Below are 24,552 nucleotides of genomic sequence, written 5' to 3'. Positions count from 1 at the left end.
GCAATGCTGCCTTTTTGAACAGGGGTACAGAGAGCTGCAGCGGCACAAAACCTGGTGACTCACACATGTCAGATGCAGCAGCTGTCGCATCGGGGACCTGCCTGCATCTCTGAGATAGGTACGGACACCACGTGCTGAAGGAGCTGCAGACAGACCTCGGCGCTGTCCTCGGTGGAAGAAGGGGCCAATTCAAGACAACTCACCAAGTCACAAGTGGGGAAAGCAGCAGCTTTTATAGATCAGGGGTAAGAAATGGCCAAGCTTTACATACAGAGAGGACTGCACACAGTAACACAGAAGGAGCTGGGGCAGGAGACCTCATGTCACCCAGCCACCACATAACCACTTAGCAGCTCTTTCCACCTGTGTGCATCAGCACCACCACCCTCCACGACGCTCACTTTACTCTCTGCTGTTTTGCCCTCATGGTGCCCGAATTGCTGTTACAGTACCCAGGGCAGACACGAGATGCTGGCCATGCAGCAGGAAACCCCCAAGGCCCAGCCTGGTCACCAAACCCCTGCCAACACCTCCCTGTCCTCCACCAGGCTCTTCTTTGCAAGCCAGACGTGCACAGTGTTCAGTTACTGGCTGCAAGCACCACCTCCCACTAGAGGCAGGCCGTGACCCACGCAGAAAAATGAAGCATTTCAGCCAGCAGCAAGAGAGCAACTGGAATTTGGCAGGGCTGGGTGCCATTTGCTGCCTTCCTGAAAGAAGCACGGGCTGCAGTCCGTTGTTGCCACCTGGTGGCAACAGCTAAAAGCAAACCAGGTTTGCTTCAGAAACGCACCCGCCAGTCCCTAGAGCTGCCAGGCGGCTTGCTTCGCCTAGCAAGGGCATCGGAGTGACTCTCCTGCCTCTGCTGCACTCTGCGAGGGGGAGAACAGGGTGGAAAGCCCTGCGGTGCCGCAGGCTGAGCCAGCCCCAGCACCTGGACAACAGCACCAGGCTGGTGTGCTTATCTCAAACCCGAAGGGGCTGCCACACACTGCAGGGACTGGAGGACATCCGTATCAAACCGTGCTGCACCACTCTGCTGTTATCCCAGAATCACGGGATGGCTGAGGCGGAGGCACCTCTGGGTCCACCCGGTCCAACTCCAACAGAAGAAAATCCATTGGTGCTTGAACCAACCACAGACAGCTTCTTGAAAGAGCTTCATAAGCCAGAGCGATTAAGATCTTGAGTTAAGCGCTTGAGTCCTTTCTTCACGATTTGTTTTGGCCCCAAATATTTACACCACAAGGCACGTCTGCAAAGGCACTGGACACTGTTTACTCACTAGCAGTCTTCGCTTTTTTCAGTTGACTGGGCTCCAGACCGACCATCCTAAAGGGGTCTTACCACGCTTCTTAACAGCCCCCCACCCCCCAATTATTGTCTGACCCTCGGAGCATTGCAATAGCTGAAGATATATGAATACAACTGCAGCACCTTTATCTTCAAGTCGGGAAGCAGCTCTGAGTTGTCTCAATGAAGAATTTCTTGTTCTCCAAATCACCTGGTGAAGGGCACTGAACACTGGGAGAGGAGGCTGTAGGACCCCTTGTGATGCAGTCAACGCCTCTAACAAAAAGTAAAAGCTGTGCTACTTTGGTTGAACAGGAACACATCAGTCAAGAAGTTCCTTGTAGCAACTATTGACACCCTTCTCTGGACTCCCCAGAAACATAACCAGCTGTATCAGCTACTGGACAAGAGTTTGAAATGCCTGAGTAGAGATTTCTCTGTTGTGAGAGACATGGGTTATCTGAAGCAGTGTCAGCAGAGTACAAGTTTTCTGAAATAATTACTTTGTATAGAGCGCATTAAGCAATTTTATTAGCACGTTACAAGGGCAGGTTATTTTCCTCAAGCTACCCTTAAGTGCCAGTAGCCTCAAATGGAGAAAAACTTAAGTACATACTAGAAGTGACTGTACTGAAGTACATACATACAGCCCAGAAGCAGATGTGCAAGTGTCAACATCATAGCTATAACCCAGGAAAATTATTGTGTTTTGAAAACTTTCTCCTGGATGATCTAGAGATGAAAGCTCTAGATGTCATTCCAAAATAATAAAATAATGACCCCCTCGTCCCCCACAAAAGCTTGTGTTCTGCAGACAAGAACAGAGCAGGCTTCAGGGTCAGGAAGAGCTTGACTTAGGAACGGGGGCTGCAGCGTGGCTTGTTTCTAAGCGGCTTTCAGAACTAGGGTGGATGTTTTGCTTTCATTTTGTTTAGCAGAAGACTTGTTTAAATACTTCTGTCACCAGCTTTTGACCTAGTTTCTCTTAATTCTGGATGTTCATCCCTCTGCTTTTAACAGGAAGAACTAGAAATGGGAGAAGAAAACCCAAACTGACCCAGTGTATCCCTTTTAAAATAATACTTTTTAGAAAGCTATTTCTTCTCTACCGTGAGAAGAGCCCCCAACAACACATACAGACATGTCGTTTTTAGCTATATTCTCCCACAGCATACGGCCACACAACACACACAGACAGCAAATACGCATGCTTTTGACCATATGCATTTGACATTTTCCTGCTCATAGTTTTAAGCACTTGTAATCAACTTGGGAAAAGGAATAAGAGCCCCCAAAACAAAAGTTGTTTTCTCTTATTCTTTTTCTTAAGGACTTATTCTAAATTAAGCCAACAAAACAAGTTAATTGCTGTTCCATATCACTGTTAGCTCATCACTGTGCCACATGCTAGGCCAGGCTAAGCTCTGTGGGCAACGTTAGCGTGAGAGATTTTGGTGTGTGTCCAGGCTTTGCATATGATTTAACTTAAACATATTTTTCTGAGCATCCTGCCAGATGTCAGGCATCAGGCTGGTACCCGTCTAAACCCCGCACCACCCAGGGGGGTGACCCGTGGGTGTGCACGTAGAGCGTTTCACTCCGTCCTTTCTGTGGCAGAGCCGGAGCAGAACTCCATTTTCCTTCCTTTCTCTGGTAGCCGATTTCTTTCCCACTTCTCGATTCCTCTGTGTGTTCCTAGGTCTTTCAAGTCAAGGCGTTGGGCTGGAACAGAGGTGTTTGTGAGACAGCACTATCACGTTTTGTGGGGCTGGTCTTAATGGGATGAACTCGACAAATACAGGAATCTGGCAGGTGAGACCTTTGTTGAAAACCTTTCAGTTAAGACACAGTGCATTTAAATTAAAATCCAAGAAATTCTCTCATTACTGGGAGAAACCCCCTCATACTGGGAGAAGTTCCCTCATACTGGGAGAAACCCCCTCATACTGGGAGAAGTTCCCTCATACTGGGAGAAATCGCTTCATACTGGGAGAAGTTCCCTCATACTGGGAGGAATTCCCTCATCCTGGGAGCCCCCCGCGGGGGCTGCTGGGCCGTGTAGTCCCCACCGCCCGCCCCGCCCGCGCCGCCCACCCCCGGCGGACTCTCCGCCCCAGCAGCCCTCGCGCTGTCCCCTCCCCTCACCCCTCCCCTCCCGCTGCCCGCCGGGCTCTGTAGTCCTCAGCGTCTCCCCGCGGAGCGTGCGGCGCGGCGGGGCGAACTACGACTCCCGTCAGGCCGCGCGGCTCCGCCTCCCCCGCCCCGCGTCGCCCTCGGCGCCGTGTTGTTGCGCTCCCGCCCCCGCCGCGGCCGAGCTCGGTGTCCCGGGGCGGCCCGGAGCGGGCACGGGGGGGCGGCGGCGGCTCGGCTCGGCGCGGCAGGGCCCGGCATGGCGCCGAGCCGCGCTTCGCGGCGGCACCACCACCACCATCACCACCACCGTCGGCCCTAGGGGCGGCGGGGGCCCTGAGGGAGGGCCCGGGCGGGTGAGGGTCGGTGCCCGCGGGGCCTGTGAGGGGAGCCCCGGGCTCGAGCCGCCGTGAGGGGAGCGGCGCCGTGAGGAGAGGAGAGGAGAGCGGGGCAGGGCGGGGCAGGGCAGCGCCGTCCCGCCGGCATGGCGCACCTCAGGGAGTTCGCCAGCCAGGTAAGCGCGGCCGCGTGTGCCGGGGCCCGGCAGCGCCCCGGGGGGCAGGGCTGCGCCGTCCCCTGGGCATGGCCGCGCTCGGCCCGCTGCCGCCGCCCGCCGCCTGTGGGGCCGGTGCCGGGCCGGCGCCGAGGGCGAGGTGCCGGTGGCCCCCTGTGAGGCCCGCCTCTGGGAGGGGACGAGGGAACCCTCGGCTCCCTGGGGCTGCCGCGGGGCGCTGGCAGCGGGAGGGCTGAGGGGGCGGGCGGTGCGGGCACCCCTTGCGGAGAGGGGCCGGGGGGGAGCAGGGCCCGGAACCCCGGCACGGGAGGGGTCCGGCGCGGAGCCGAGAGCTGCCGCCCCCGGGGGGTGCCCGCAGGTCCCGCTGTGACGGCGCTGAGCCGAGGGGACGCGGGGGGGTGGTGGCCCGGCTCGGGGCTGAGGGCTGGGCCGCGGGAACGGCCTTGGCTCGGGTCTTCGGTCCCCCGAACCTGGCTGCGAGGTGAGCTTGGCGACTGGCAGGCGTCAGCGCTGAACGCGGGGCTCTTTAAAGCGCGGTTTGGGAGAACTTCGGGCGGTTTTCTTTGCTGCTCCTAGGTGTGGTACCACAGCGCTGAAAGCTCCGGTAGTCTGAGGCGATGCTTTCTCCAGACCTCTTCTGATTTAAAACTGATTTGCAATGCAATCGAGTTTGCGTGCTGTCTTTCACATAAACCGTGTCCCCAAAGCGCTTATGGAATTAAATGCAAATATAGTGCCTGGTGAGTCACGGTGCAGGGAGAGGGCTGAAGGGACATGGGAAGGATAGGATACTGTCTGGCTGAGGCTGAGAACTGAGCTCCATAGCTGCGCAGTGGGTTGCTCCAAAGGTTTTTGTACACAGTACTCAGCAACGAAGCTTATCAGAGTTCCAGGGGTCTAATCCCTGAATTGTGAGTGTCAGGCACTCCCAGATCTTGTCATACCGTGACTCTCTGATCCTGGGATAGGAAAGCAGTCTGTTGTCCATCCCTTGGGTCTCTTCAGGAATCCTTGGTGGGATCTCATAAGCTGTTTAGTCGAGGCTCGCTGGCAGAGCGGTAGGAATTGGCCTGAAGTTCCCTTAACCACATTTTAAGGAGTAGTGGGGAGGTCCTGTGAAAATTGTGAGGCTGTAGGACTTGGACTGGGATGTCCGGGGCTCAAGGCGTGTTGGATTCCCTGTTCTGTTGCCCCTGTGCTGAGTTACCTGAGGCACGTTCTGAAGCTGCTTTACCTCTGTGCCTCTGCTCTCCTGCCTGGGCTTATCAGGCGCTCTTTCTTTTCGCGGTTGCCCTTTGCTGTGTACATACAGCACAGCGGGCCTCTGGTCTTTGTTGGGAGCTCTGTCTGCTGGGTGCTGTATTTGTATTACAGTGTTTAAAGCTTAGAGGCCAGCTGTGTTTCCAGTTTTGTTGTTCCTTTATGTGACCTTGAAAAAACCTCTCATGTTCTCTGGCCAATGCTTTCCAACCCTGAGGCAAAAGAATGCTGTCTGTGAAGCAAGCTGGGAGTCCCAGACAAATTAGTATATTTGTGTTTCAAAGTGTTGAACAGGAATTCCCCTCTTGCTTATACTCCAGAAGTCCAGAACTGTCTCAGGTTCAGCAGTTGAAAAGAGGTGTGCACTCATTTCATATTGGGAAGCTTAAAATGTTTCCAGATCCAAACTTGATTTCCCTAAAGAGATCGCAGTGCCTGCTGCAGACGTCTCTGATACGTAGCATGCAACGAGTAGAGATGTTGGGTGGGAAGCAGGGAAGGAGAGGAGGCAACGAAGGAAAGAAGGTCAGAAGCTGAGGTTTGTTAAAACCAACTTCACCCTTCGTCCGTGTGTGGCAAAGGAAAACGATGATTGCTTGTTGGGCTGGTTGGGAGGTACTGCTGTCAGAAGTAACGTTAAATGCTGCCGTGGTTCCACATAAATCTCCGGAGGCTGCCAAACTCCCAGTGGGCTCCAGTTCTTAAAGTAGCTCAGAAAGGGACTTGGCAGCACCTTCTCTATTACAGACTTCTCCCACGTAGAACAGCGATTCTGGGCCTGAGCAGCCCCGGACCAAGGAGCTCTGGCTTCCAGCAGGGTGCAGGCGCCTCTCTGCGCGCTGCGGGTGTAGGGCTGACTGGCTCATGATGCCGAACACAGCTCTTGCAAGCTGGACGTAGCCTGGAGAGAAGACCCTGTGGGGGTTCCAACAGTACTTGCTTCTGTTCCCAACACACGGCTCATCATTCCAGGTTGTAGCTGTGAAATGAGGGCAGATGTTTGTCCTTCTCTAGCCTCCTCTCAGAGCTCGGGGATGTCCTGCCGCTGACCGCCCGTCTCTGCAGCTGGAGGTGGCAGAGCTGCCAAACCCACCCTTTACCCGCGCAGCAGCTGGTGTTGCTGCCGGACTTGTCTCACAACACGCCACGACGTTCAGTTCCTGACGGCTGCAGGGAGTCGCTCTGCTTTAAAACGTGGCATTGTCAGTCACGATGGCAAACGCCCCCGTACCTGCCGTGGCAGGGCGTCCTTCCTGCGCTGCGAGATTAGATCCTGGAGGGCGCAAGCAGAGCGCGTTACCTGCAGGTTGTCCTCATCCCTCTCCTGCTTGTGCTTTTCCTCTTCCTGCGTGTACGACCAAGATACTGCCCTGGGTGTTCTCAGAGCTCCTCCGTGCCTGTCTCCAAGCCATCTCTAGCGTCCGACTGCTCTCAATGGGGAGAAACAGCGTGAGACCTTTTGCCCCAGATCTGCTCTGTAACTGGCATTCAGGCAGGCAAAAAGGTGCGCTGAGGCGATGGTTCCTCAAGAAGCGCCGCGTGCAGAACGAGGAGCCGCAGTCCGTCAGCTCTCCTGGCTGCGGCCTGGAGCTCTGCTTCGCAGCCCTGCTGGGCTCTGTGAGCGCTGATGGAAGTGGAAAGGACCCAAGCCGGTGACCAGCTGCGAAGCTGACAGATGCTAAGGAGCTTCTTCAGGTCACCTGTGACTGTTCATTGCAGGCGGGAAGTGTTTCATCTGGCTCCTGTTACTTTCTACGAATGATCATTTTTTCGGGTGTCTTTGGAGCTTTTCGGCTCCAAAGCACAGATTTGCAGCCAGGGCAGAAACGTGGCAGCTCCAACAGGAGCTTTAATGGACGAGAGCTTCTGAGCAGGTGTCCCGTAGACAAGTGTAATTTCGCCTGGCACCGTTTGTCGTGGGAAGTCAGGGTTGCCTCTACCTCTTGCTACCTGGCCATGTCTTCCGTGGCATCCGTGATGGTAGTTCATAAGGTGTTCCGCTGGGCAGACAGCAGGCTGCTGGAGTCGAGGATCGGCCTATTTTTCTGTTTCTCACCCCACCGCCTCCTTTTTTTCTTTCTCCCTGTTTAGAGAAAGTGAAGAAGTTCATTAACGGACTCTGGTCCGCAGCAGGAGTCCAGGATACTGTAGCGGTGGCTGGAGCGACTCATTCCATCAGGTCACGCTCCTGCCGTGTCACCTAAGGTCTTTGAAGTGTTTCCAGGTCAGTTTTGAAGCGCCAGGCACTGACAGGGTAAATGCAGTACCTACAAGTGACCCTGTTCCCCCCTCGTGTGACGGGCTGTGTCTCTTCCGCCCATCAGTCCCTTGGGCAGAGTTTTCTTGTGCTCGTCAGGTAGGTCTGTCTCCTTCACCACCTCTGCCACCTCCTCGTTCCTCAGAAGACGTGATAAACCTGCATCTAAGTAAGGAAGCTTGTTCAGGAGGTTGCCCAGGATTACAGAGCCTGCAATGCAAAGTGCTGGTTGTCCGGGAGCCAACTGCAGCAGCCAGTGCTCTTCTGCTTGATTTCCCACTCCCGAAGAGTTTCAGTCCTTGTTCTTGGATGTGCCGCGTGAGGCTGAGAAGGGGAGCAGTAGCTTATACCTCATCGTTTCTTTTTTTCTTAGAAAAATGATCGAGGGAGGAGGAGAGGAAGGTTTCCTTGCAGGATTCCTGGGGCTCCTGTGGAGCCGGGTGCTGCTAGGAGACGATCCTCTTTCTCTCCCTGACGTGTGGAGAGGCTGATGTGGCGAGTGGCATTTCTGCAGCGCTGCGGGAGGCTGCAAGGTGACATCTGGGCCACCCTGCTGCCCCTTCCTGTGAAGTCGGTGGAGAGGCGGAAACTGCTGCTGGCTTTTTGGGAGCCTGGGTTAGCCAGACTGTTCTCTCCTGCGCCGCAGCCACCGTTCTTGTGTTGTCTTCTGGCATTTCTCAAGCTCAGACCCTTTCCCCATCCCCTCTGCGGTCCCCGTTACTCATCTCCAGCTCCTTCCATCTCTGCACATCCCCTCCGGTCTGTCTGCGGCGCGCTCGTTCGACGCGCAGCCTGTTTGGGTGTTGCCGTGGATGCAGAGGGATATTTGGTCGTCCTCCTGCGCCTTGGACTGGAGCACCCACGGCAATCCCGCTGAGCGAGCTGCCTGTGAAGCTGACCCCGTCCAGCGACGCGCCGGGTTAGGAAGGCAAACCACCTGCCGGGGCCGCCTGGCTTCATCATTAAGTGGCACCCAGGGCTGCTCGGTGGTGCCCTGCTGCTGGGACCTGGCAGTGGGTGCAGAAATGCAGCTGCCCTGCTCTCAGATAAAATCTCTGCTCAGCCCAAGGTCCTCGCAAGGGAGCGGTCCCTCCGGGTGACGTCCGTGAGGTGAGACGGAGAAGTGCTGGGTGCGGAAAACTTGCTCCAGCAGCTTGCCTGCTTCCTGCAAGTCGGGCCATATTTTCCATGGTTTTTTTCTTTAAAAAAGACTTTTTTTTTTTTAAGGTAGAAAACCTACTCACAAAGCAGAGCAGGACCTCCTGGTCTGCAGCTGGACAGAATGAAACCGAATCAGAAAATCATTCTTCCCTCTCTTGTCCGTGTTTGTCCTATGAAGGAGTTAAACTTTGAAGCCCAGCTGCTTTTTCAGAGGCAGTACTTCTCTGAGGAGGCCGTTGGTAGCTTCCCAGAGGATGTGCTTATCTCAGGAGGGAAATGCTCCTTGCTCTTGCACCTGGGGGTGCCAGCGAGAGCAGAGGCTGTTCGGAAAAGCAGGGCTGCAGGTGGGGTGTCCGTTCAGCTCCCCCATCTCCTCTGGGGTGGCCGCGTGCCTGGGCTCCGTGCTGCTGGCCCTCCCGAGACGTCAGGCTCTGTCCGCAGACGTCTGAGGAGAGGCTGGGTGCTGCCTGACGGCAGGGCAGACGGCTGGTGGGAACTGGTGTTTGTGTTCCCAGCACACGTTACCCTCCACGTGAGTAGGGCGAAAGTCTTTCAAATCATTCAAACCTTTGAATGCAGGAAGGCAAACTGGAGAAACATCCTCCTGAACCTCCGCTGAACCTCCGCTGGCCTCTCGTTTGTGTCCATTTTCTCACCTCAGCCGTTACACGAAGGCTGGCTCTGGTACACCTTGCCTGCCTTTTAGTCAAACACGGATGAGCGCTCGCTCGCGGAGCTGCTTTGGCACCAGTTCGGTGCCTGCGATTGAGCTGCAGGCCAAAGCAGTCCTGTCCCAGAAGGGCTGATGCCATCTGCAGGGGTGCTTGCTGACCTTCTCCTTCCTGGCCTCTCTCCTCTTCCTCCCCCGACAGTCTGCAGGGGCAGAAAGCCCGTGGAAAAGCCTGCTTTGGTTCTCACCTTGGGTATGGTCAGCAAGTAATTTCGGCACGTGGAGACCGTTTAGGGTACGGGGGTGAATTAAGTCAGGTGAATTACGTGGCGTGGGCAGGGAGGTGCGATGACAAGGGGGCTGTGTGGGTGTTCACGGTGCTCTGCCCTTTTCGCTGACTTCTCCCTTCTCTCCCTCCTGGTCTAGCACTCCAGGGTGGATCCCGAGGAGCTGTTCACCAAGCTGGAGCGGATCGGCAAAGGATCGTTTGGAGAAGTGTACAAAGGGATCGACAACCGCACCAAGGAGGTGGTTGCTATCAAGATCATTGATCTGGAGGAGGCGGAGGATGAAATTGAGGACATTCAGCAGGAGATCACGGTGCTCAGCCAGTGTGATAGTCCCTACATCACCCGGTACTATGGCTCCTACTTGAAGGTAGGACAAAGCCGCGGCGATTCTTTTGCCAGCAGTTTGGGAGCGGGTACTGCAGCTGGTGGTGGGCAGGTGCCCAGGCCGTGAGCGTCAGCGTGGCTCTGCCCGCTGCGTTCATGCGGTTTTAATGCGAGGCTGGGATTTGAGGCACTTGCAGGGCACGTGGAAATGAGGTTCCTCAAGTGGTCCCAAGAGCACTGCAGGGAAGAGCAAACTTTGTGCTGAAGAGCTGGCTCCATCCCTGGTTTGACTGTTCTGGAAAGGAAATTTGTGGAATGCTTTTTGGAAATACCATGGTTTTAAGGTTGTACCACTGAGGGCTTTATATTTCTAGAAGGATCCAGGCTGGCTCTGGAAAGAAGAGCTTGAAACTGTGCATCATGGTCTTGTGATCATGTGATACTTCTTCCCAACCCCCTGCCCTCCCAGACAACACAGCACCAGTTACTTTTGGGTACATAGCGCATGGAAATCCTTGCCAGGAAGGGGAGTGTGCTGTTCTGAGGGGAATGCCTAGTTCTCTGCTTTCCAGTGGGAGCTTAGAGCACTCCCTCCGGTAGCACACAGCTTCCTCAGTATGAAACACTGCTGCCCAAACCCCGAACTGCCCTCTGGGCAGTGCTGCCCATGTTTCCACTGCCCCAAATAGGCTGCCAGAGCACTGGATATTGTGGATGGCTCAAAACCACGAAGCCAGTTGGACTTCCACTGCAAACTAGCCTGCAGGCGGGTACAGGGCAGCACTTGCAAATTAACCCATCAAGGACTGCAGCTCTCTTGCAGCGGTCCTGGCCTTGCAGGGAGTTGTGTGGTGAGGGGCTGCAGAAGTGGTGAAATGAGCAGGATCTGAGTCCTTGAAGGAGCGGTGAAGCAATAATAAGGTATTGCTCCCACTGAAAACAGGTTCAGGAATCCCTAATGGAAGCTTGTAGTGGTGATCAAAGTGGCCGCTGCGTGCCAGCTGCTGGAGGTGTGTATAACACTGAGTCTGTGAACGCAGCTCTTGACCTCTTTGTACCTTGATAATTCCTTACATACTTCTCAAGGGCGATAGTGCGTTTTCTCAGCCTTCTGCCAAAAACACCGAGAAAGCTGTGATTTCATGAACCTGCTGCTTATCTCCTACCGGTATCTGGTGAACCTCGGTCTGGAAATCTCTCCTCTGGGGAGGAAAAGAGCGTCTTGCTGACTGTACCCTTCAAGCTGGCAATCCCTTTAATGAGATCAAAGGCTGCAAAGCTCCCCTGTCACTGGCAAGACGTGCTTGATCTTTAGGGTGATGATGAATGGCTCCGGCCTGACAATATGCATATCTCTAGGGGCTGTGTAGTCTGGTGTCTGTAGTGGCACAAAGCTTCTTCAGATAGAGCTGAGGACCAAGAGAAAGAAATGTCGAGGGCGGGACCAGGTCCACTGCTGTCTCTGAGAGCTGTGGTGTGCAGCATCTCTTAGACTATATACGGGGGCTGTTCACGCGTCTCGCTGCCTCGGGTGTTGTACTTGTCTGCCCGCTCTTATTACTGTCTTTGCTCTTGGCTTGTGCTCTTGCTTGCAGGGCACTAAGCTGTGGATAATTATGGAGTACCTGGGAGGAGGTTCAGCCCTGGATTTGGTAAGTACGTGGTAAGCTGTGGGTCCCCAGAAATGTTTGCTGGAGCCTTGGTTTGTGAAATGCCCTCAAGCCACACGCTCACTTGCCATATGACATCTTTTTGACGGCCCTGTGCCTGCAGGGTAGGCAGTGCAGGGCAGGGGAAATGTTTGTACTTCGACAGCTGAGCTCCGTGCAGTTCTCCAGGGTGCTCTGCTGCTTCACAGTGGAAAAAGCCAGTGAAATAAAATTTGACAGCAGCAAGTTGGTTTTGAGCAACACACATATATAGCTCACCCAACCAAAGTTATGGGTCTGGAAAGAGTTTTGGGGATTGTTTAGTGCTTGCATGGCATCAAGGTCAGAAGGGGTCTGGTCTACGATCAGGATTTCCAGGTGTTAAACAATACAAATGTCTAGCAAGCTGCCCCAGATTTTATGGGAGTGCAAATGCAGAGTAAACACATGAAAAAAGTTCTTCTGTGCTGTATTCTTTCACAGGATTTTGCTTTTCGCCTTGGGACTAGAAAGCCTGTTTTTCCAGAGCAGTAACTAAGGTCATACAGTGAAAACTGCTGAGCCTGCACTGATTTGGAGGTAGGGTGCAGTTAGGGGGACCTGTAATCAACAGGAGGCAGGACTAGTTTAGAGGAGAATTCATTAAAAGGAGGAAAGCTTTGGTACAGTACCTTACTGCCCCATAGCCAGAGGGGAAGAGTTCTCCCTGGTCTGTTGCAATGGCTGAAATTCAGCCCTTGCATGCTAGCAAAGAGGTGTATGATCTGGAGAAACTGTGAAGATGTTCTGTTCATCAGTGTATTTCCAAGTCAGAGCGAGACACGAGCGTCCTGCTGTTGTCTGGGAAGCCTTTAACAGGCTGACAGAAAGTCCTCCAAGGATTTCCATTTAGTGTTGGCAGCACAAAGTCCAACGTTCTGCTTGCAGTGTGTGCACCAGGCTGTACAGTAGGCGCTTCCCGCTGAATATGACCTGCTTGGCAAAAGGTTTCCGGGTAACAAATGGAGAGGCTTGTGAATCCAAGGCATTGCTCACCCCTAAATCATCTCCCTGCCCTTTTTCAGCTAAAACCAGGGCCCTTGGAGGAGACTTACATAGCTACTATCCTGAGGGAAATCCTAAAGGGCTTGGATTATCTACACTCTGAGAGGAAGATCCACAGGGACATCAAAGGTAAGAGGAATATCCTTTACAAGAAAGAGAGGCTTTACAAGAAAGATCTCCACCAAGACAGATCCCAAAGTGTTATACAGAACTAATCAGAGAGGTTTCAAAGACTCTCTCCTAGTACTGCTTTCCCTGTTGGGTTGCTTGTTTCTGAATCTGGTGTTTGTCACTTTATTGCAACTCATGTTTTTTGTCTGTAAGGTGTAGAGTAGCAGTAAGGATCTGTAGCTCTTTGGCATTTGCCGTTTGGGCAGGCAGGGGGACTTAAGCAAGGAATCAGTGAATGGTGTGCTCAAATATCAGCTGGCTCCCAGTTACGTCTTTACTGCTGGACTCCACGGCACGTGTTTGCTGGTCATCGTGTAGAGAACTGTCCTTACGCAGTGTCCAAAGCCCTAGAAAATCAGGGTAGCCTGTTTTGTCTTACCCCGTTACTGATTTTCCTAGGCACTGGCTCTGTGCAGCGCACCTGAGGAGCAGTCTCGTGCTGAGCACGGGGCACCAAAGGAAAGCAGGAGGGCAGGAGGACAGTGCTGTGTAGGTGGTGGCCGGAGCAGGGTGCTCAGCGCTCCGACCCTCTGCAGGAGGGCGTGTGAACAAACAGCAAAGAAACCTCATGCCATCTCAACCAGGAGATGGGTAGGGAAGATTTCATTGCATGTGTGAGACCGAGAGTTTGCAGTGCTGCAAGCTTGCAGTCCTACAGCCCGTCCCCTCCCCAGGAACCTGAGCAGTGCGGCTCTCTTCCACTGAGTGAGTGGGAAGCAGTACAAGGCCAGGACGAGTGAGCTGCTTTGAAGGATCTGCAGTTTAACTTGTGCTGAATGTTGCTCTGAAAAAAAAACATCAAAACCATTTGAGGTATCTCAGGCCAAATTGCCTCTTGTTGGCAGGAATCGTATCTAGTGATTGTGTGGCCCTTCATATCTACTCCTTGCTACTGCCCCAGAAATATTCCCCTTCTGATCCAACCAAATCTACAAATTTGTTCCGTGTTACCCAGCAAAGGTCAGAACGTGGGAATGGATCTGGTACTGGAAATCCAAACTGAGAGTTTTCATGGGGCAAATGGGGATGTTACCAGAGGTCCCTTCTCAGTACTCAGTTCTGTGTGGGTTGCAGATCATTCAGAAACCATTGGACTTAATGCTTATTTGTGTGAACAGCTGCCAACGTGCTGCTTTCGGAACAAGGAGATGTGAAACTGGCTGACTTCGGGGTGGCCGGACAGCTGACAGACACGCAAATCAAGAGGAACACCTTTGTTGGGACTCCATTCTGGATGGCACCGGAGGTTATCAAACAGTCTGCTTATGACTTCAAGGTGAGCTGGGAGCAAGAGACCAATTGCTGCTTGGTACTGCTCTGTGTCGTGCTAGGGTTAATACAGGGACTGGAACTGTTGCTTGTAGCCAGAACAATGCTTTCCTACTATGGTTCAGGGTCTGTTGGAGAAATTTGTCTGTTAAGCGTGAAGCATCCTGTCTGATTTTATGTTATGAGCCCTTCAGCTGTGTCAAAGCTGCATGGTTCCATGTTGTAGAATTGCTCCTTGCTCTTTTCTGCAGTCACTGTTCTTGCTCCTCTCTCAGGCAGACATCTGGTCCCTTGGAATTACAGCCATTGAACTAGCAAAGGGAGAGCCTCCAAATTCCGACCTGCATCCTATGAGGGTTCTCTTCCTGATCCCCAAAAATAACCCTCCAACACTCGAGGGTCACCACAGCAAGCCCTTCAAGGAGTTTGTGGAAGCCTGCCTCAATAAGGATCCTAGATTTGTGAGTATTGCTGTCCACCTCAGAACCTGGGTAGAGTATTTTAGAGGCAATGCATCCTCTCTGCTGGAGAAAAAGAAGTGCTGAGCTTGCAGAGTGGACAGGGGAGCCTGGCAAGTACTTGCATGTGTAGTGTACAGACACTGTTAGATGCAGATTGTTTTTCTTATTTGTTCCAGAGGCCAACAGCTAAAGAGTTGCTAAAGCACAAATTCATCACACGCTACACGAAGAAAACCTCATTCCTAATGGAGCTGATCGATCGGTTCAAGCGCTGGAAGTCAGAGGGCCATGGAGAAGATTCAAGTTCTGGTGATTCTGACATGTACGTGTATGTTCCCTGCTGAGGGTTGTCCCTGCTATGCCGGGCGTGCCAGGGGCAGCCTGCTGCAGGCAGCTTGGGTCCTTTTCCCAACCTGGGGTGGAGATCATATGTAGCTCGGGGAGGCCTGTGAGCTGCTGCTGATGGGAGTCGGTGACTGCTGCCTGAAGGAGCAGGCTTTCACCTCCTCCTCAGGGGGACCCGGTAGTCTGTACTCCTCTTACTTCTGCAGTTCCTTTGAGTATAAGAAACCAAAAGTATTAAGAAGAAACATCTGTGTGTAACTAGTAAAACAAGGCTCTTGTTGCCTATATTTTACGCACCTTCAGTTAAAAAAATAGCCTTTCAAAGAGTTATAGGCTTTCTAACTGTGGCAACAGGTTGTGTATGTGGTTTTGTGTGTTCATGTAGGTGAATTCGTAAGGTGGTTGTAGTGATTTGGAAATATATATTACTTGGCACAGGTCTGTGACGCTGTATATGGGCTGTAGAGACTGACGTGGTTTCTCTTTAGGATTTTCTCTGGGGTAGGGAAATGCTTGAAGCCCTGTGGTGATGTAATGATCAAGTGAGGGAGAGCTTGTGCCTGTGGAAATGCGTGGGTAAAACATACAGCGTACGGAGCTGAGGCTTTGTCTTGACCTTCCCCTTTCTGTTTGCAGTGATGGAGACACAGAGGATGGAGACCAGGGTCCAATCTGGACATTCCCACCAACTATTCGTCCCAACTCCTTGAGCAAGCTGCACAAAGGAATGGCTCTGCATGGTTCCCAGAAGGTCTGTTTGCCATCGCTTCCTTCAGAAGTGGGCTGAACTAAAACAAGCTCCGAGGGTCTTGGGGAAACTACCAGTGACTCATGTTCTAAAACTTCCTGTTGTCTGCTATCAAGGGCTAGTGCTCCAGAGCTGCATCTTCCACATTCTTGGGGTAATGCAAGCTGTAGTTTTCCTGAGACCCGATGAAGGGGCTGCTGTTGAGGTGCTGAGAAATTATCAAAGGCTTAGTGGTTTGCGTGCCCTGGAAACCATTGCCTGTGCTTGAAACTCCTTTTCGTGTTGCTTTCTAGCCTACGGAGCCCATCAAGAGGCAGCCACGGTCACAGTGTCTCTCCACGCTTGTTCACCCAGTCTTTGGGGAGGTGAGTAGGAGACTTTGCTGTCTGTGGTGGCTGGAGATGAAGAGATACCTGCTGTGGATATGTGAACATGAAGGGTTTGGAGAAGGGAGGTGGGGTGAGGTAGCTAGTTCCTTAACCCCACTATCATACAATCACAGAATGGTTTGGGTTGGAAGGGGCCTTTAAAGATCACTTAATTCCAGAGCATTCTGGATGTTTTTCACTGGATTAGGTTGCTCAAGGCCCTATCCAACCTGACCTTGAACACTTCCAGGGCTGGGGCATCCACAGCTTCTCTGGGCAGTCTGTGCCAGTGCCTCACTGCCGTGAAGCATTTCTGTCTCTGTTCAGAGGTCTGTGCATTATGTTGGGAAAGTCAGTGTGTTCCTGGAGTATCTTTTCCAATGCACTTGTGGTTGTGGAAGCACAGTGTTGTGTTGTCTTCCGGTGAGGGTAAGGTACAGGTGTACCTGGTTTTTATCTGCATTTTAGGCTTGCTAGTGCCTGGGCAGCTCTGAGCCCTGCTGTTCTGGCCTGTGTGGCTGAGTGCAGCTCCTGTGAGGGCAGGCAGATAGTTGAGCTTGCTGTCAGGGTGTGATCCCAGCTCTCACGCCACCTGCAGTTCCACCCTGCTACATGCAGCTGCCCTCAGCAGAGGCACTGAGGGGAATGTGATCAGACCATGAACTGGCTTTGCTAATTTCTAGGCTGTCGTCTTGATTTATAGATGTCTGCTATTGCTAGCATGCCAAGACCAAGGTGGTACCTGCTGTATGGTGTCTGGAAGGTGGACAAAGAAAAGGGTTTGGGAAGTCCACCCTGTTCCCTTTCCTTGCTTTGTGGATGTGGAGTTGAATTAAAAGCTACGATTATTGACGGGATAGTTTCAGTAATTGTCTTTCCAAGTGGCTGATGTTTTAAGGGAGCAAAAAAGGAAAATGATCATCGGGGGTGGCTACAGGCTGCAGCTGCTGTTCCCAGCAGGACAGTAGGAAATGAGGCTCTGCTCAGAAAGAAAGAACTTACACAGACACCGTGTGTCAGGGTCCTCTGCCTCTTTTCTTGAGGTGCTGGTGACAGAAACCCTCTCTCTCATCATAATGACTTGCTCTTTTCTGTATCCTGATGCTGTTCCGGGGTGGCCCAGCACAGGGCTGAGCTTTTTTCAAGGATGGTCTCTGGACTTGAACTTTCTTCTCAGGTCTAGTGCTGTGTGGAAAGAGGGTTTTGCAGGGCAAAAAAGCAGAGGCTGTTCTGAAAAGCAGGCATTTGGTGCTCTTGAGGCAGCACTGCTTAGGAAACTGAGAATGTTGCTCACTGGCCTCTTCTGTAGTCCGCTGGGCTTGACTTTCAGAGGCAGAAAGCCTAGCTGTCATAGGCCTAGACCTGTGTGGTAAAAATGGGTACTCCTGGTTTCTGATGCAGGCAGTTTGTTCATACAGCACAGTCACTGACTGCTGCTCAGTCCTTTCTGTTTAGGAGCCTTTTGGGGGGGGCACTTGGAGCTATGAGCTCTTCAAACCAATGAGAGCATCTTTGTGCTTCTCCTCACCTACCTTGCTGTGCCGGTTCCCTGTGGGAGGTGACTTCTGGGCCTTTAATTTCTGCTGCTTTGACTCCCTTGCCCCAGGTTCGCTGCCCCTTCCCTCCTTGGATTACACTTCCCGTGGCTCTGCCCATCCTGCTCAGCGAGGTCAGGTACGGAGGAGGTTCTGAGCAGTCCTGAAACAACCTGGCTTCTGCATGCAGGAGCAGGGGCTTGGAAGAAAACTTTCCTCCAAGTCTCATAGGAAATCTGCTTCACTGCCGGTTGTGCACGTTGTTCCTTTCAGCATTGGCTTCCTCCCAACAGCAGGTTTCTTCTCCCTTGTATTAGTGCCTCTTAGATCTGCTGAGTTTTGAACGTGTCTGTCCGTAACAGGGCTGGAGCTGGGCTTTGGGAATCGAGGTCTTAGTGAGATGCTGCTCATAATCTTTTATATGGCTTCCCTGTGTCTGTATTATCGGTTGTTAATGCTGAAAGTGACCCACAGGGGGTCATTAACACAGAAGTGGGCAGTTGCAAATCTGGAAGCCTGTCTGCTCCTTCTGGGGAAGAGAGGACAGGCTCTGGGTGAAGCGTTTGGGCTTGAGGGCCAAGCAGTGAATAGCAGCCGACCCAAATGGCTTTGTGTGGCGCAGCTCTCAGCCCCCTGCTAACCTTCAGAGAGCTCTTCTGCAGTGCAGAGCACAAGGTAGCACAGACTGCACACCTAGCTAGAGGTCAGTGGCCTTGCCTGTCACCCTGGGGGTGACCCTCACAGGGTGACGATGAGCTGAGCTCTCCTGTGGGACAGGCCCCGGGTCTCCTTTTGACCCTGAGGCAGGCAGCCTTTGATCAGGTGGACATCAAAGCAAATCCTTGGCTTTAGCAAGGATACTGTTAGCTAAGAAACGTGTCCTTGATGTGCAGCTGAGTTGCCCTCCATGCCCCCTGCCACTTCTGAATGAGCAGGGGAGCGTGCAGGTTGCTCCCGCAGCTGAGGCTGTGTCCCTGAGCAGTTACCCCGCTGGCGAGGCAGCAGCTCCTGGCTGGCAGCTGTTTGTTTCTGCTGGGAGACTTGGGCACAGGGCTGGCTCCAGCTGGGGGTTAGCATTCATGTTTTCTCCTGGGGCCAGAAAGCAGGACAAGGTGAGCTCTAACAACGAGAGAGGCTGATCCTCAAAGTGCAGGCAAAGAATTGTGACGCTTATGGAAAGCTCCTTAATCAGCACAGCCTAATTGAACCAGGCAGTGGTTAGCTGGCAGACACTGCTTGTTCAGCAAAAGGTTTTGATTTTTGTTCAGGTCACTGCATAATGGTGCACGCTGGGCAGGGGCATGAGTTGCTAAAGTGGAGAAGGTGGGGACATGTAGAAAATAGGACTGCGGGTTTTCCAATAACACACTCCTTCAGGCTCAACATCAAGATTTCTGTAATGATGGAGGTTTAGCTATTTCAAACTGTAATGGTGAAGATTTAGCGACTTCAGATTAACAACAGGAATCATGTGCAAGCAGACTTGCTACTGCTGAGGCCCCCTGAGAGCGTGCTAAAAATGATAAATGCAAACAGGCTTTTCACTTAGGTCATACACTGCACGCAGAGGTCTTGGTGTGTGGGCTTTGTTCCTCAGTTCCCTTGGGAAAGCTCTCTCTTGGTGAGGAGTAATCCTGGCCTTAGGGTTATTTTCTACCCTTTCTTTCTGGAAGCCTTTGACATGAGTCTGGGTGCTAAGCTGTCCTTAGCAGCAGAGGTGACTGTACTGGTTCAGATATGGCTGGAGTTCTTTGTTGTGTCACTACTCGTGGTTTTGGGGCTGTTGATCCATTGCTAATATTGTTTAGGTTGTTTAGCAGTACATCAGAGCCTGCTTTATAAGGACTTCAGTTGCTATTAGTACCTGGAGGAAAGCCTGAATTCCAGACGTCAGGCTTCCATCTTCTTGATTGCAAAAAGACTTTTTTTTTCCCTGAGGAATGTGGGTGTCCTCCTGCACCCTCGTGGAATCATCCTAAAGGGGAAAGGGACTTAACGTCTGCACTGCCTGACAAGCTAACACGCTGTTCCTGGGTTTTGCAGCTTAAAGATAAGCACAAGCAGACTGGAGGCAATGTGGGAGCTATGGAGGAGCTGGAGAACGCCTTTAGCTTGGCTGAGGAGTCCTGCCCAGGCATCTCTGACAAACTGATAGCACACATGGTGGAGCGGGTACAAAGGTGAGTGTCCTGGAGAGTGCGAGGTGAGTGGAGCTGGAGTGAACTGCACCACGGTCATACCCTGTAGCATACCCTGTAACTATGTTCAAGTTTGCTACTGAGCAGTCAAGGCATCTCAGATGTGAATACTGATGACAGTTGACCCAATAGCCCGAGTCACTTCTTCTAAGTGCTTCTCATTTAAAGGAAGCAGTTCTTCCCGCCTCAGGTCCTTTCTCACATTGAACAAGTTTCTGTGGTGTAGGTGAAAGCAGCAGAGCACAGAAAGATGCTGCTGCTCACCTTCATCCTTCATGTGACATCGCGGTGGTCCTGTTACCCATGTGGGGAGGACAATGCAAAATGTCATCAGGATCACTTCTGGAATATGGAACGCCTGATTCATTGTAGGGAATGTGCTTTACTGCACTGCTTGCAGTTGGTTGTTTTGCTTGCTCAGTTTCATGTATCAGGAATCTTTATTTCTATTGGAGGGAATTAGTTATTAAGCCAGTGAAGGAGTATAGTCCAGTAGAGTTAAGCTCTGTGCTGCTCAGTATGTGCTGTGCCAAATTTGCCCCCACTACTAGCACCATGTTCAGTCACATCTGTGTAGTGCAGGCAACAATGTCAGGTCCTGCTCCCAGCTTTATTAGGCTTTATTTAGCATTAATGTGGCTTTTCTCCCTTTCACAGCAGGCCACCAGAAAATTTCCCTCTTTCCTTACTAACCAAGAAACTTTACTTCTAGCTTGCTAACCAGTGAGGGGCCAAACGTTAAGTATCTTGCTGTTTGTATGACCAAAGGAGCCACTCTGTGCTCTGGATGGTAATGGAAATACAACCCAATCCATACATCTTTGAACTTGGGCTTTCTAAGCTTTTATTTATGGTGGTTTTAAGCTGGCTTAGTTGCTGCCTTGTAGCTGAAGGGGCAATTGGAGGCTGTCAAGTGCAAAAAAAAAAAAAAAAAAGCGTTAGATACTAAGGACTGGAAATGCTGACCATCCTCAAGGCTTTCTGTTACTAAGTCATTAAAGCTTTCAAGCAAATCTACTGTGGGTCTGCTCATCCCTCAGAGCAGGAAAGAGAGCTCTCTTCTCTGTTGAGAGCACAGAGGTCACAGAATGAATGTGTCCTGCTGATGCTTGCAAAGGTTTTGGCCCCTGGCTGAGCAGGGGATGCTCAGATGTGCCTGGGGTGACTGCAGATCAGCTGGGCAGTGTCACTGACTCGTAGCAGCCTAGCAAGGGCAGTGCAGGATGGGGCAGAGGCATTAGGTTGGCGCTTTCTTGGAGGTTTGTAAAATCGCAGAGCCACTTTTTTGTTTCTTGCTGTAAAACAACAATGCTCCAAGTTTCTTGTTAGCCTCAACTTGAATCTTAAAGGCCTGTGGAGAAAAAAAAGCACCTTCTTGGCTGTTTTGTTAAGTTGTTGTTTTTCTTTCAAGACTTACAGCTTTATCTAGATAGAAAAAATTAGACTTGCCTCTCAGTCCCCAGAGAGGGCAGCTGGTGCAGCGCGCATGAGCAGCCTTCAGGTGAGGGCTTTAAATGGGCAGCAGTGACCTGCTCCTCCTGTTCTGTTCTTCCTTGCAGGTTTTCACACAGTCGGAACCACCTGACCTCTGCCCGCTGACACAGACATTCCCTGCTGCTGTTTTAAGGGGGGGAAGGATTTTTTCCAGCTTCATAAGAACCACATCTCTAATCCAGACCACCATCTGCTGTTGGATATAACATTGTGTCACGGACTCCAGGACATTTCAGAGCCTTCATATTACACGTGTTTCCATGATAACCCAGGGTGGGGTTCGCAATGCAAGTACAATTTAGACCTTTTGCAGAGCCCGTGATGGGTGGTCTAATTGTTTTTACAATGTAATCAATGCAGTTTTTAATTGTTTCCCTATGGATGTATCCATGTTGGCTTGGTTTGATTCACAGCTTGTTACTGATAAATGGCCGCCTGCTGGAAGAAGGGGAGATTGTCTTCCCTTCAGCTATGTTTCAAAGGCAAGTCCGATGGGTTTAGCCTCCAGCCCTTCATAAAGAAGTGTTTGTGAGCAGTAATGTGTGAGTGCAGGTATGTTTGCAAGCTCTAGATGCACTACAGCCTCTGGGAAAGTTAGAACAGCTCTCCAGTTGTTCTGGAGGATTGTTTCAACTCCTTCATACACTAGTAAAGAGAAGCTTTTAAATTACAGCAGCAGACACGAAAAAATGTGTAGGTTGCTGCTGCTCTTTTCTAGCTTGTTTCACAAGAGGATGGGTTTGTTGACTGCTGCTGTTTTGGCTTTGGGACGTCATTTTGTATTAAGCCTTGGTTTGTCTAATTCAGGCAACAGCAGAACTCGCCTTGGGTCTCTAGTGACTGGGCAAAGTGGTTACATTTGGTTTGGGAGCTGCTGGAGTTCTTTTCCTTGGTGCTTTCTGCAGCTGAAGTGATCAGATACTCGGCTTTTGGCAGTCGTCACCTTTAAGCTCAGTGAACACCTACTGCATGTGCTCAAATGTTGCAGAAGGATTAAAAAGGGAGTGGAGGGGAACAGGACAGCCAGAGACCAGTACTGCCAGGGCTTCAGTTCTTCGAGAGGCAGTACTACACGGTGGAGCAGTTCTTAAGGCAAGATGCCAATTGGAGGGCTAGCAGCAATGGTGTCTGTATGCTGTGGTTGGGAGTTTGCAAAAAAACCTCTAGCCCTCTCTCCTCTTCTTGTCACTTTACTGCTCTTCCTTCAGCCTGGGATGTAATCCTGCTGAAGCCAGGGCTCTGCTCCAGTGTGGTGGTGTTTGCTAGCAGAGAGATGAAAGTATCTGCGGCCCTATTGCCTGCTTAGAGGTATTCCGGTGGAGCCATCCCAATTAGCTTTGCTTTCTGTATAGTACTAGTTTATAAAACAAGTTTTTAATTCGGATTGATACAATCTATACTTTCAAGGTCTAGAAAAAGACTTAGGATAATAACTTCTGATAGCTGGTTGCTTAGCAATCTGCTCTCTAATTGTAAAGGTATTCCCATTAAGTCAGCAAGACCTTAGACATGCAGATCTTTCTGTCTGTGTTTGTGTGTGAATGATGTGGCTCACCCCACAGCCACTGAGAACAAAAGCTGCAGCTGTTCAGCTTTTTTTTTTAAAGACAGATAGGCCACAGTGTTAGTAGTAAGGCTTGGTTTTTGGTACTTTGAGTCAGACCTGCAGATTGTAAGTGCTGGGCTAAAAGTAGCTCAAAAGGAGCATACATTCCCTCATCCCCGTGTGCTGCATTCACTTTAGCTTATGCCTGTCCTTTGCTGTTCCTCTCTGATGGGTAAATACAGGCTTAGCAAACACTATGCTCTCTTCTGGCAGAGAGAAGGTGCTGCTGTTTCATCTTGCCAGACAGCTGCTGCGGAGTGGTGTTTCTCTGTGAGGTGAGCAGTCTTGGAACCTGTATTTATGAAGAACAGAACAAACCCATTTTTTTGCCTCTGGAGGAGGAGGAGAAGTTGTTAATGTACAGAAACAAAACTTACTGAGGTGGAAGGCAGAGGCTGCAGCCTAGCAGAAAGGGCTCCTGCTGCTTTTAAAGTTGCTGTTCATGACGGTAGCAAATTGTGTCAGTAAGGTACCTTGTATTATTACTCACATGCACCGCAGTGTAATGAGTAATTTTTTTAAAGGAAACAATCCCCACAAACTTTGTCCAGTATTCAAAGCAACAATGGTTTTAGTTCTTAAAAACGTTGAAAGGGATCTGCCACTTTCAATAAAGTAATGAAATGAAGGAGGTTGGTGTAACTTTTTTCTTACTAGGTAAGAAGTATTCAAGCTGTGCTTTCTTTCTGTTGTGTGGTCCTCCCCTACATCGTCCAGCCTCGTGTACTACTCCCAGCAGTGACTTTTCTGCTATGCAGCAGTGAGTGGAGGATCAGTTGATGGTAGGTGTTCAGTCTCTGGATTAGCCATGCAAGTACCTATGAGTTATGTACTAACACCTTCAGGGTGTATCCTTCTGCTTTGTTCTTTGGTTCTTTTTCTAAATGTCAAAAGCTGTTTCTCCATCTCATACGATACGGAAACAAGTGGGGGTGAAAAGATTACTGGAGCATGCAGAAAATGCCTCCAAGCTGCTTGCTTAGGGTGAGGCTGGCTTGTTACCATTCATGCAGCGTCTGGTAACGTGGGGTACACCTCACAGTTTAATTTTTAAAGTGTGGTGCTAGGGAGAGGGACTACTGGTTTATGGAGGTAATTTAAAAAAAAAAAAGTCTATCCAATTTTCAGAAGGTAAGCTGTCAGCTATTTCACCCCAGGCAGAAAAGGCTTTGTGCTCCCCCTCTCTCAGAAATATGCATTTCTCCACCTTTCCTATCTTCCTCTCTTCTGGCAGTTAGCCATGTATAATGTCACAGTATACGTGCCAGAGCACGTGAACCCAACAATGCTGCCTTCTGGCAAGCACAGCTTGCTTTTGGGGACCCCAGGGCCTCTCTACTGAGCCTGCTGCTACACAGCTGCTTCGGCTCCAACCCATAAGCCTTGAGCTGCTCCCCCTCAGCTGGTGCCACTGAAAAAGGTGTGCACTTCTGTCCCAGGGGTCAGTGCTGGCCCTCTGCTGGCTCACAGCTGGTGCTGGGGGAGCTCAGAACCATAGTCCTGGCAGCCTAGTGAGTGACTCAAGCCTGGTAGCAATGTTTTGAACTCTGGTGCTAGAAAGCTACAGTAAGTGAATGCCCCTAGTGGCTGTTGACAGGGAACCTGTTCCTGCAGAGGTTCCCTGCAGGAGACCAACAAATGGTCCTAATTGCACAGGGACGTTCTCGTTAAAGAGGAAAATGCTCCTGCTGAAAGACTTCAGCTGTTACCTTGACAGAGGCATAGTCAGCACCATCCAGGAAAACCACCGAAAGCAAAAACTCAT

At 51.3% G+C, this 24,552-nt stretch overlaps 1 protein-coding gene across 1 annotated transcript; it reads left to right on the top strand.

The window, feature by feature from the left end:
- Positions 1-3,603: 3,603 nt before the first annotated feature.
- Positions 3,604-23,415, top strand: STK25 (serine/threonine kinase 25). Its single transcript, XM_083849233.1, has 11 exons — positions 3,604-3,937; positions 9,712-9,942; positions 11,495-11,551; positions 12,613-12,721; positions 13,882-14,039; positions 14,308-14,493; positions 14,670-14,815; positions 15,475-15,589; positions 15,880-15,951; positions 19,533-19,669; positions 21,247-23,415. The coding sequence occupies exons 1-11, from the start codon at positions 3,908-3,910 to the stop codon at positions 21,284-21,286; spliced, it is 1,281 nt and encodes a 426-aa protein (XP_083705359.1). The 5' UTR covers positions 3,604-3,907; the 3' UTR covers positions 21,287-23,415.
- The last annotated feature ends 1,137 nt before the right edge of the window (positions 23,416-24,552 follow it).

Source organism: Anser anser (assembly GCF_964211835.1).
Source record: "Anser anser genome assembly, chromosome: 9".
NCBI lineage: Eukaryota > Metazoa > Chordata > Aves > Anseriformes > Anatidae > Anser > Anser anser.
Note: the sequence above shows the minus strand (reverse complement) of the source record. Positions and strands in the feature narration are given on the sequence as shown.

What these genes read in the sequence shown, in the direction of transcription:
- STK25 (XM_083849233.1), top strand. Translation starts at nt 3,908, where the DNA reads ATGGCGCACCTCAGGGAGTTCGCCAGCCAG. An exon ending in TCAGGGAGTTCGCCAGCCAG is followed by an intron (nt 3,938 to 9,711) that starts GTAAGCGCGGCC and finishes CTCCTGGTCTAG; the next exon opens with CACTCCAGGGTGGATCCCGA. An exon ending in GAGGTTCAGCCCTGGATTTG is followed by an intron (nt 11,552 to 12,612) that starts GTAAGTACGTGG and finishes GCCCTTTTTCAG; the next exon opens with CTAAAACCAGGGCCCTTGGA.